The sequence below is a fragment of the Lycium ferocissimum genome, chromosome 6 (assembly GCF_029784015.1).
Source record: "Lycium ferocissimum isolate CSIRO_LF1 chromosome 6, AGI_CSIRO_Lferr_CH_V1, whole genome shotgun sequence".
Lineage (NCBI taxonomy): Eukaryota > Viridiplantae > Streptophyta > Magnoliopsida > Solanales > Solanaceae > Lycium > Lycium ferocissimum.
This window is the reverse complement of record NC_081347.1, coordinates 71,690,628-71,703,651: the sequence shown is the minus strand read 5'-3', so window position 1 is coordinate 71,703,651 and position 13,024 is coordinate 71,690,628. Positions and strand designations below refer to the sequence as shown.

At 35.1% G+C, this 13,024-nt stretch overlaps 1 protein-coding gene across 1 annotated transcript; it reads right to left on the bottom strand.

The window, feature by feature from the left end:
- Positions 1–5,147: 5,147 nt before the first annotated feature.
- Positions 5,148–7,392, bottom strand: LOC132061619 (uncharacterized). The gene is made up of 4 exons (XM_059454391.1): positions 6,715–7,392; positions 6,177–6,255; positions 5,385–5,447; positions 5,148–5,275 (listed from the first exon to the last, which is right to left on the bottom strand). The coding sequence occupies exons 1-4, from the start codon at positions 7,390–7,392 to the stop codon at positions 5,148–5,150; spliced, it is 948 nt and encodes a 315-aa protein (XP_059310374.1).
- Between the last annotated feature and the right edge of the window lie 5,632 nt (positions 7,393–13,024).

Here is a 13,024-nt window from a genome sequence, read left to right as displayed (position 1 = left end):
TGGAATTCTTGCAAACGTTTACGAACATACTAAGCCAACCACATGCGATTTTTATACATCATTTCATGTCTTCTTTTCATATAATTTTAGTAAGTTATGACCAGCTATCCACCACACAAGTACAACATCAATTCATACGCAACTACGCTATATCGTCATTTTTATAATCCTTAAAACAACTCACAAATGACTTTAGTTTCAACTCCAACCATTAAACACCTTCCTTTCCATCATAAAATTCATGATAATAACAATCAAAATATCAAGTAAAAACAGTTCACTAACTTCTTCACAAAACGAGTCCACACACGGCTACACCGTACTTCAACATCTCTCACATAAAATCATAGATTCAACCATTTTCATACTAACCTAACTTCACCTTTAACCTTCCAATTCTTTTCATTCTTTTTACCATGAGATCTATGATAGTAACAACCATATTTATTAAAGAAAATCAGTCCATTAATTCACCAAAAGCATCCCCTACGGCCAACTAACATTCCAACGCCAACTTTCATGATTTTATGCATGCGATTCATGTTCGTCAAGTTACAACCATACTTCAACATCAACACATATAACCCCATAACTACTATCATGTTCCAACATCAATACACCTTATTTCATGCATACAACTTATATTCACACATCTACATCACCCTTAATACTTGAAAAGAAAGTTAGATCTTACCTTGACAACTTGACTTCTCTACTTGGCTAGAGTTGGTGACTTGAGATGGAAAATGGTTCTTGTTGCTCCAAGACTATCTTCACGTTTTAGGGACCTTCTAAAGGGTTGAAACACCTTGGAAAATAATTTTTGGATCAAGACTCAAAGAGCTAAATTTGACCCTCTTGGCCGAATGGTTCTCCTCTCTAGGCTTAGGTTTTCTTTCTTTGTGTTGTGTAGTTGAAATGAATTGTGATGGCTGATTTCTTGGTCATTATTTGGTTCAACTTTGATGCCTACAAGTTGGTCACATGCTCCACTTATGGCATGATTCATTCCATTAACTTTACACTTTAAATTTTCTAATTTGTTTTCTACAACTTTTGGCCAACCTCACCTTCTTGTTTCTCCTTTCTTCTTTCTTTTCAATTGTTTACAAGACAATTGTATGTGGTGAATGATTCATACACCACCCTTTGTCCATTGTAATCATGCCAAGATGGATGAGCAATATTTAATGTAAAATGATCCCTCCACCATGTTATGTCCTCCTAAAACAATGTATACTTTCATAAAGTAGTGGATGCTCAAATATTCAATTGTATGCTTCAACTTTTTCTCCTCAAAATTTTCAGCCCTATGGCCGAATGTAACTTGTGTGTTTCTTCCAAATTTAATTGTCCACAATATGTTGAAAATGTAGTGGATGAATCAACATTTAATTGCATATTTGTATGTCTTCCATTAACCTTATTTTAGATGACTTTGAGTCATCCTTTTTACCTTGGATGTTGATGCTCTTGTTGGCTCATTATTGTCACCAATTTTTACTTAACACCACACTTAAGTAATTCCTAATCTCCAATAACATTTTTGTACTAAGTAAAATTTGTAACCGATTTGTTCTAGTTTAGAAATTAAAATCCAAAGTTTCTATCTCACGTTGATTCTTTCGCGAATAACTCGACGTATAAAAATACGGGGTCTAACACTTCCGGCATACTTTTTTCTTTTTCAAGCATAAGGTTTGCCCCTTCCGGCATATTTTTCGAAATTTGTTCGTAAATTTTCCTTTTTGTGAACCTAATTTCTGCTTGTTTCGACATAATTTTCAATCTTTTACCACTTGCAGAATTTGTTTATTTTTTATTTTAATATTTTTGCTTTGATGACGGATGTTGTGTTTCTTAATTTGTTACTTTATGTAGGTTGTTGAGGAGGAACAATTGGGCGTTGAACAGTTTGGTGACGCCAATTGCGAAGAATCCATTGTATCTCCACCAAAAGGAGATATGGCTCAAAATCTTGAGCAAACAACACTTGAAAATCTTGAGCATATAAGACGTGAAATACCTGAAGCTCAAGTTTCTAATGAGGGTGATGAACACGATGTTGTTGCTCATATTGGGGTTATGCCCGAGCCTATTAATGCAGTTGAGCCATTGAGGAGCGAACCAGCCAATGCAGACCTGCCCGAGCCTATTAATACGGTTGAGCCATTGAGGAGCGAACCAGCCAATGCAGACCCGGTTCAAGTCAGTACTCCGAGGGAGTCCATTGTTGTTGATGGAAAGGGTGAGAACTCTCGAAATGGAGGACAATTATCGATATGTGTCCTTTGAAGATATTGTAAATGTCGCTTCTTCGTCAAAGAAAGAATTGTTAGTCAAACCCCTCTATTCTTGAAGAAGAACCTGTTGTTGAAGTGGCGGAAGTGCTATCTTCCTTGAAGACAAGGCGCCAGAGGAAAAGGAAAGCAGTGGGTGATACCCCGGCACCCGGATGGATGCTATATTCTGGACGAAACGATCTTCCTTTTAGGTCACGGAAGGACGAAAGTGACAGGGATGAACAGTACAGAAGGATGTGCCCATTCCATTACTTCAAAAGCAAAATTGCCGTCAACTTTTGGAAAAAATTTATCAATCCTCAAAATCTTCTAGCAAGTAGATTTCGACCTACTGGGTAAGTTTTTAGTTATTGTGTTCTTTCTTAAAAGTTATTTTCTGCCCACTCCGGCATACTTTTACTTTTGGAAACCCAAATCTTGCCCCTTCCGGCATACTTTTCCCTTTTTCAAGCATAAGGTTTGCCTTTCTGTGAACCAAACTTCTGTTTGTATTTTTCTAATTTTTGTTCCCTTTTCTTTAATCAGGGAAGAAGATGAGGTAATGTATCCTGGAAAGTTGAACCAACTGAGTGAAGTTTATAAGTTGGGTGATGTTGAGCCAAAATATAGGATGTTTTTTTTGGAGCTGTACCATGATGTCTATGCGCTTAATGATGAGGTTCGTGATTGTCTTTTACTTTTTCTTTTCTTATTTTTCTATTAGTTATTGCTTCTTGCTTTTTTTTTTTTCCTTTATTGTTGAACCACTAATTTTTTTTTTTCCTTAACACAGCATATTGATGTGATGCTATATTATTTGAGGAAGAAAATGATGTATCATCCTCCAGCTGCCAATCTTTGTTAAGTACACAACCATAGATATGATGTTTGATCAGCTTGTGCAATTTGACATCAATAGATACTACCAAGACCGGTTAATTACCAATCGGTATCTTTGGCGGCGATGATGATGCATTTCTTTGAGTAATATTGTGTATGGGCAAAGAGGAAAATGTGGTATATCGTGGGAGAATGTCGACGGGGTATTAATTCCTATTCGCCCGGATGCGATGATCCTAAAGCAATTTCTCACTATGTACTTTTTTTTTATGATTGATGAGCGTAAATTGGTAGTTTATAACTCACTCAATCATAATGATGATCGTTTGGTTCGCATTCTCGAGGCCTACTGTGGTATGATCCCTAAGTTGTTGGAGGTCAATGATTTTCAATTATTCAGGCCATCATACAATAACTTCGATAATCGACATATACAGGTACACTTTGTCCAAAGCAAGGATCGTACGTTTCATTATTATCTTTTTTAGCTTTTTCTATTGTTTTTTGTTGATTTTTTTATTTTGTTTATTGTTTTTGGTTTTGTTGTTCTAAAACATCTCTCTTTTATGACTTTCAGAGATTATAATTGTGGTCGTTTTTTGATCAAGTTTGCTGATATGCTGATTAGTGGTGAAAATCCGGCTGATTGGGATGGTTCTGGTTTGATGGACTACATGAAAGAGTGGTCAATCAATTTGGTTTGTCATGGGAAAGATAAGCTGAAAAAGGGTTATGACACACCACCAGATACAGCTGGAAGTGATTATCATGAGCATAACAGTATGGAGTGTGAATATGAGATGAAAAAGAGAGCAAGATCTCTGAAGAAAGCAAAAATATAGTTTGTTTTAGTTGAGCTAGATCTGTGAAGAAAGGAAAAAAAATAGTTTGTTTTAGTTATTTTTGCACCATGTAATTTTTTTTTTTGTGCGCCCTTTGTGTTTTTTGTAAATGTTATAAGATTGTATAGTTTGTTTGTGTTATAAATTTCAACTTTAAGCCCCTTTGTAATTTGATGGTGTTCATTTTTAATCTCAACTTCTCTGTTCATAAAAGCTGTTATTTTGTTGAAAATCCAAGTTATGCCCCTTCCATCACAACTTTATGTTGGTTGTGTAATAGAATTTTACCGGGGTCGGCATAGTTTCTCATTTTGTAAACAGAAGTTCTGCCCATTACGGCATAATTTAAGTTCAGCAAAGTTGCCAAAACCAGCAACAAAGACAAAACCTTTGAAGTTATTGACCAGCCAAAATGCACTTGTTGGGGATTATTTGTGACGTAATGCTGTTATTTCGTTGAAAATCAAAGTTATGCCCTTTGAATCACAACTTTATGGTGGTTATGTAATAGGAGTTTGCCGGGGTCGGCATACTTTGTCATTTTATTAATAGACGTTCCGCCCATTCCGGCAGAAATTAAGTTTGTATAGTTTGTTTGTGTTATAAATTTCAACTGTAAGCCCCTTTGTAATTTGATGGTGTTCATTTTAATCTCAACTTATCTGTGTCATAAAAGCTGTTATTTTGTTGAAAATCCAGGTTTTGCCCTTTCCATCACTACTTCATGGTGGTTGTGTAATAGAATTTTGCCGGGGTCGGCATAGTTTCTCATTTTGTAAATAGAAGTTATGCCGTTTACGGCATAATTTAAGTTCAGAAAAGTTGCCAAAACCAGCAACAAAGACAAACCCTTTGAAGTTATTGACCAGCCAAAATGCATTTATTGGGGATTATTTGTTACGTAATGCTGTTATTTTGTTGAAAACCAAAGTTATGCCCTTTGCATCACAACTTTATGTTGGTTATGTAATAGGAGCTTGCCGGGGCCGGCATACTTTGTCATTTTATGAATAGAAGTTCCGCCCATTCCGGCAGAAATTAAGTATGTATAGTTTGTTTGTGTTATAAATTTCAACTTTAAGCCCCTTTGTAATTTGATGGTGTTCATTTCTAATCTCAACTTCTCTGTTCATAAAGTTGTTATTTTGTTGAAAATCCAAGTTATGCCCTTTCCATCACAGCTTCATGGTGGTTGTGTAATAGAATTTTGCCGGTGTCGGCATAGTTTCTCATTTTGTAAATAGAAGTTATGCCGTTTACGGCATAATTTAAGTTCAGAAAAGTTGCCAAAACCAGCAACAAAGACAAACCCTTTGAAGTTATTGACCAGACATGCCAGTTCCGGCATAAATGTAAAACTTGAAAACAACAGAGAGAAGGAATATTGTTATGTCCCAAGGAACACATTTATTAAACTTACCAGGATGTAGTCTTTGAGATACCAATTTTGTTTTACCATTTTCCCCGGCAAAAACTGTTATACCTGTCAGAGGAGGTATAAATTGTAAAACTGGATAATTTAAGTTCATGATTTTTTTTTCTTTTTCCTCAATGTTTTTATGGTAGAGAATTGTAGATTTCATGTAGGGACATTTATCTGTTGCTATTATATAGTCTTTTATTATCAGCAACAAGAAGATAACAACTTAATAAAAGAAAATAATAAAAGAAAGAATGGACAAAAGAATAAATGAGTGATAAGATGCTTGAAGTCTCAGTCTTAGTAATACCAAAGTTTTGCCATTTCTTTCAGGCAGAGTGTGCATTATGCGTCAAGAATCATAAGATAAATTCATATAAACCATGTATAAGAGTGTGATGTTAGGATGACAATTTCCTCTTTCTGTATCTTCTTGAATATGGATTGAGAGGTCAATCGTGGTTACGGGTTGCCCTAGTGTGTCCAAAGAACTTGCATCTACCACGTCCGTATGTGTACTTTGTTGATTTGTTCTTGGGCGATATCTTTTTGTTTGTTTTCTTCCGAGGTCTTATTTTAACATCGGGCGGCGTTATTTTAAAATCCATAATGTTTTGTGGAATAATCCATGAGTCTTGATTTCCAGCGATAGTATTTCACCTTTGTATGTCTCGTGTGCTTGTTTCTTGAACCGATCCGCACGGTATGTAGATTTTGGCAAACTTCTTTTGTCTCAACTTGCCATGGCATGTGTGCACGGTAACTCGTCAGTTTGGAACTCCAAGCACTCACAAGTCATATTCTTCAGGTCTACATTGTATTGATATCCTTCATCTTTCACAACAAATTTGACGGGAGTTATGTTTTCTACCTGTGGAAATTGATAATATAAATGAGTGATATTTTTTGTGGCAATTCTCAGATTATATGAGAGTTATGCCCTTTCCAAGCATACTTCCGTACATTGAAAATAAGATTACGCCCCTTGCGAACTAAGTATAAAATAGGGTCATAGTTGTTCCTTTGTCCAGCATAACTTTTGTGTTTGGTTAATTTTAAACTATACATTCCTCATAAAACTAAGATTGAAGTGTGTTGGTAAAATCTACTTACTTTCATTGTGAGCAAAAAAACAGTGTAATAGTTATGCCCTCACCGGCATAATTCCATGCTAGTTATTATAAGTGTCTGCCCCTTCCGGCAGAACGAAGTATAAAAATAGGGTGATAGTTTTTCTTTTATCCAGCATAACTTTTGTGTTTGGTTAAAATTAAACTATGCATTGCTCACCAAACTAATATTGAAGTGTGTGTTGGTAAAATGTACTTACTTTCATTGTGAAGCCTCTGCTTATCTTTTCAAGCAGAATCTTTTCAGCCCAACATGTCAGGTCATGGGACGGTCCTGTTGCGTCCAATTTTCTCTGGTAAAACCAATATTTCAGCTTGTTCTGGATGTAATCAATACATGCCATTATTGGCAACTCCCTTGCTTTCCTCAATACAGAATTCATTGTCTCGACATTGTTTGTTGTGAGCATGTTGTAACGCCTGTTGGTGTGGAATGAACGTGCCCATCTTTCCGGTGGTTCTTCTTCTATGTATTCTGCTGCCTTTTGGGTCGATTTGTTGTATACGTGACATATAGGTACGAAACTCGCTCGTTTGTAGGTAGTTGCGCATTGTAGAACGATTGATAGGATTGCTTCGGATGGGAAATATTTCTGCAAGTTCTTCTCCATGTGGTAGATGCATATTCCATGCTGGGTATCTGGATACAGTTCTTTGATTGCAGTTGCAATTGACGAGTGGCGATCGGAAAGAATTGATAGGTCTTTGCGCGTGCCAAACACCTTTTTCACGTGTCTGAAGAACCACCTGTAGGATTCATTATTCTCAGAGTCAGCAATACCAAATGCGAGAGGAAATATGCTGTTGTTTCCATCTTTTGCTACTGCTATCATGAGCACACCGCGGTATTTTGATTTCAAGAAGGTTGCATCCACCATCATTGCGGTCGCGTTGTTTCCAACCCTCAATTGATGCTCCATACGCAAAAAAAGCATATTTAAACTTATTGTCGGTCCATTTGATGTTAGCAACTGTTCCAGGATTTCTTAATTTCATCATGTGAAGATATTGCGGTAGAAGTGTGTAGTTATTTTCTGGGCTTCCTCTTATGACATTATAAGCGTGTTGGAGGGAACGCCATGCTTTGTGGTAACCAGTTATTCCAATGAAATTGCAACAGTTATTTTCATGAAACTGAAAAACCTCCTCTGTCTTTATCCAATTTAAATCAAATCCATGCAACAGTTATTCCAATTTAAAATGGACTAATTTATACTTCTATATAAACCAACACAACTTTGAAGAAGGAAAAAAAAACACTTTACTTCTGAAAACCAGATATAATCACATACAAAATGAACCAAAATCAACATATTGTACATGTTAATGGTGGCCACGGGCAAGCACATGAACATTCCCATCCTCATAACCAAATCCATCCTAATATTGCAAATTTGCAAATTACTCATGAAATTGCGATATCAAAAGAGATATAGATTTTCGAGGGCTCATTACGGTGCTCTAAGTAGAGAAAATGATGATCTCGAAGAGAATTACGATTTGTAAGGCGAGAGGTTATTCCAAAGACACCGGCCAAGTTGACGATGGGGCAATTTGGAATGGGTACACGTGAAATTAGAGCTCGATGATGGTAGTTTGGTACTTATGAAGTTAGGATTTTATGTTTTGTGGATATATATATATATATATATATATATATATATATATATATATATATTACTATTATATATAAGAGGGAATGTGAGGACTTTTGTAGTCCTCACAATAATTTCTCAAATTTTTAAAAACTTTTTCATTAATTACTTTTATGTCCTAATTTTATTTATTTAAGTCAATTTTTTGTTTTTTGTTTTTAAAGTCTACTTTTCAAAAGCTATCGAGCCTGGAGACTTTTGTAGTCCTTACAATAATTTTCAAATTTTTTTAAAACTTTTTAATTAATTACTTTTAGGTCCTAATCTTATTTATTTATGTCAATTTTTTTGTTTTTGTTTTTAAAGTCTACTTTTCAAAAGCTATCAAACCTCCTACCTCATTTTTCACGTTCTTTGATTTTCTGATTGGTGCTCGATATCCGCATTTGAGCCCAATTAATCCAGATAATTCGCACTGCATCGCGCCTATTCGGGGGGGAGCGCTTCCTCCAAAGATTTTTTTCCATATCCATGTTCGAACCCCTAATCCCTAATTAAGAGAGGAGCAGCTCCATCCGCTGCACAAGTTAAATTATGTATTTGTCTTAAAAGTTCATTAACTATGTATAGATTATTTATTTAGAACTAAATAACTTCAGAAAATTAGGATACATAAGTTATAATTTCATCAAAATGGAAGTTAAAATATTAAAGGAGTGGAATGAAAATTTTGCTTTTATATAACTACCCACTTGTGGGACTACAATGGGTATATGGTTGTTGTTGTTGTTGTTGTACACTTATACTAACACAAATTATATTTCTTTAGTTAAAATATCGCTTTTATATCTTGAGTTTGGGCCCGGCTTAGCACGGGCCTCACATAACTAGTATATATATATATATATATATATATATATATATATATATATATATATATATATATATATATATAAATGTATGTTAAGAAGTGTAAGTTTCTTTAGGTTTGTAGAATTTTACTTTAATGGCTTCTAAAGAGAAGTATTGCCTTCTACGGCATACTTGTTCAGAAGTTTGTTCAGAACTTTGCCAGTAACGGCATACTCTACTACTTTGTAAATTGTACTTTTGCCTTCTCCGGCATAATTGTTATTAAATTTGTTCAGAACATTGCCGTTAACGGCATACTCTACTCCTGTAAATTGAACTTTTGCCTCCTCCGACATAAGCACTTTTTGTTTCTTGATGATAATGCAGTAATTGTTTTTGGTTAAAAAAAATGAAAACCTCCTCTACCTTCATCCAAATAAAATCAAATGCCTGCAACAGTTATTCCAATTAGAGGATTGACTCAACTGGACTAATTTATACTTCTACATAAACCAGAACTTTTGCCTTCTCCGGCATACTTGTTATGAAATTGGTTCAAAACATTGCCGTTAACGGCATACTCTACTCTTTTGTAAATTGAACTTTTGCCTCCTCCGGCATACTTGTTCTAAATTTGCACACGCTTACCTTAATTCAAGTTTAAATCGATAAGCATTGCCTGATTTAAATTGAATTTACTATAATTACAATTTCAAGTAAATAAGCATTGTATACTAATTTAATTAAGGTATAAAGTAATTAAAGTCAGAACAAAGCATTAAATCCAATCGATTCTATTTTGCTGAATAATTTTATCATGCGTAATGTTCAATCTGAGCTGTATGTCATTTGTTTCTTAATAATCAGGTCGTAGAAGATGATCTTTTTCAAATATTAACAATCTAAACTCAATAAAATCGTTAAATTGAGTTGAATTAAGATTTGTACCTTTTACTGATGTTGTAGCAGCAAAATCAATGGAGAAATCTGGCTTGAAACAACGATTTGAATAATTGAGAAATAAGCCTGGGAACGAAGTTGGGCTGGGTTAACGATAGAAGGATTTGAGAATAATGATTTTTGTTGTGTTTTATATGTAACGGTTAGGGGTAGTAATGTCTTTTTACCATGTTAGTTTTGTTCGGAAGGGCAATAATTAAAGACCACCATTTTGAGAGGCAAAATCTAAAGACCAGCCCAAAAGAGGGGCATTCGCGCACCTCTTAAAAAAATCCAGAACTTAAAAAAATCGGAAAACTAACCACAAAAGACACACTTTACAGCTAATATCTGTAAAAATATTGCTTCTTCGATTATTGAAGAGGAAATTAAATTCAGAAATCAAACAAAACAAAGGTGTGACATTAGATCTGATGAAAAAGTAGAGTATGAATAGGAAAAATAAACCAAAATAGACATACCCACATAACCGATGCGAGGGAGGAGATTGAGATAGCGACGAGCTTACCGATGGTTGGAGATTGCGATAGCGACGAGCGAGGATTCGTTCCTTCAAGGCGTAAGGGTTACGATTCCGAAAAAGAACGAGCAAAAGTTTTTTTATTTTATACTTTTTGATAATTTGGAGGGAATAGTTAATTATTTGGGGAAAGAATTGGAGGGAAGATAAAATGATTAAAATTGCTTTCAATTAGTCATTTTTAGTAGTAAATTATTTTAATTGTCGGTAAAAGGATACTTGTGACCGGCTAATATGTTTTTGTCGCTAATTTTTTAAGTTAAAGAATCAATTAGCGGCTATTGTATTATTGCCGCTAAAGGCCCTTTTTGTAGTAGTGACAAACCGTTTTTGGATTGGGACTGCTGTTACTGTTTTTAGCATAACTCCTTGTATACAGCTCCGTTTTGAGTGCTTCAAGATGTTCTGGAAAGCTATTTCATAGACCTAAAAATTTTATTCAGGATCTGAAACCCAGTTTTGCTTTTATCTACTCGAAAAGGGGTGATGAAGTACAGGGGAGGTGCCGCCCAGATTTTTGTTTTGAAAATCCTACATGAACTGATGTTAGTATTTTGAGCATATATTTTTGTACAAAACTGCTGTAGGGGTGATTCGAAATTTTCTGAGACCCTAAGACATATATCTACAACTTTCATTGAGGACACAAAGTCCAGTTTTTCCATTTACCCCTTCGAAACTGAGCAACAATACAAGACAAATAGTAAAGCGCTGTCAGTAATTTCGTTTTGATAGTTTGGGCTGAAGTTCGTTGATTTCGTGTTTAGTTGTGATGTGCTGGGACTTTTGAACTTAAGTAGATATTTTATTGTGTATTTAAGGTATATATGCTCCTGTACAAGCTAAGAGAAATTGTTTGATGAAGTGGGCTTTGGTTGGTCTATGGCGTAGAGGGTTTGAACTCCTCGAGTTGTGGTAGAACTTGTTGTGTGGTAAAACGCCAAGGTTCGTATATAAACTTGAACTTGAAATATTTTATTTTCTGAAATTTTGAAGTATCTTGATGGGTTGTTTCCTTACTCTTCGTCTTATATTATGGTATGGTTATTGTCTCAAGTATTGCAAAACTTTTGCTAAATCGCCCACTTGTACGAATTGCTTGATCATTTTGCATTCTTGTTGGGACTTTGTCCTTCTTGTTACGGTGACTTGTCATCGATATTGGCATGCCCCTCGATTCGGATCTTGCCCATCTTGACTTTGGATTTACATTTCATCTTGATGATGGATTTTCGTCCATTTTCGAGTACGAGTGGAAAGCCACTTTCAACATGGTTCTTGATTCTCTTGATATTGGGTGATGACCCTTCTTGATATGGGCTTCGGTCCTTCTTGATATGGGCTTTGATCCTTCTTGATATGGGCTTCGGCCCTTCTTGATTTGGGGCTCCGGCCCATCTTGATAATGATTGTGCTTAGTGTGAAGGCATGACGTACACATTGGGCAAAATTGGTTATTGACAACTCTTTTGGTTTGAAATATAAGCTTTCTTGATACTTGAGTATTGATATTTTGAAACTCTTCAAGGTTTGTATTCGATACTTTGATATACTTGTTCACTCGAAATTTTAAGCTTTCTTGATACTTGAGTCTTTGATTATTCGTATTGACATTTTGAAACTCTTCAAGGTTTGGGTTTGATACTTTGAGATACTTATTCACTTGGCTTTTTGTTACCTTATTGAGCTACCTACGGCGAACAAGGGAATTGGAGAATCTAATGGCTCCAAGCCCAAAGTTTATACACCACTAAGCTTTATGCTTAGCGATAGTTGTTTTCTATCGTAGGTAATGTGCGAGATGAGATATGAAGATGGCCACTTGGAGTATACTTTTGGGAGCCTTAGTGAAGATCACATGTTCATATGCATCTAGTCTTTGTAAACTTTTTGGGGACTTGTACATGATACATGTGTGGCACTTATGTATGAAATTTTGAAGGCTTGTGGAAAACAAGACCATGTGCTTGTAACTTAAACTTGGTGACTGGTTTTGCTATTTTAGGGTGTGTTTTTAACCCAAGTCATGCCATATACTGAAATTGTATTTTGTCTTGTAATTATGTACAAAGGATGATATTAGTTTTGTGAAAATCTCTAGTTTGGATTTTGTGTATCGTATGGACCCGCAATGGTGTCGATTTGGAAATAAAAGTTCAATGCGAAGTTCTTAAATGTGTTGACTATTTGAGAAGGGAATTACTATTTTAAAATGATACTCTGATATTGTAATTTATCTAAGAGAATTTTTCGGAGCACACAAAAAAATAATAATAATAATAATAATAATTAAAAAAAAAAATGCCGTACTTCCAAATTTTTCCGCATGGGCCTTTTTCCGCTATTAAATATATTTGTGAATATCTTTTGGCATAAGTTCCTTCTAAACGATGTAAGTGTAAAATTGACTTTTGTTTCGTAATGGTGTCCTCCCAAAGGGGGGTGCTACAAGTGTTGGTATCAGAGCCTAGGTTTGTGATTCTAGGACTTTTATTGTGATTTGTTGGTATATTTTTCCTTTTTGGCACATGTTTTTTTTAGTATATAGCGCATATGCATCATGTACATGTCCCTAATGCAATG

Bases quoted from the DNA above. Each gene is read 5' to 3' on its own strand.
- LOC132061619 (XM_059454391.1), bottom strand. From the start codon at position 7,392: ATGGTGGATGCAACCTTCTTGAAATCAAAATACCGCGGTGTGCTCATG. The intron at 5,448-6,176 runs GTGAGTGCTTGG...CTCCTCTGACAG, and splicing joins AGACCTGAAGAATATGACTT to GTATAACAGTTTTTGCCGGG. The intron at 5,276-5,384 runs GTAAGTTTAATA...ATAACTTCAAAG, and splicing joins ATCTCAAAGACTACATCCTG to GGTTTGTCTTTGTTGCTGGT.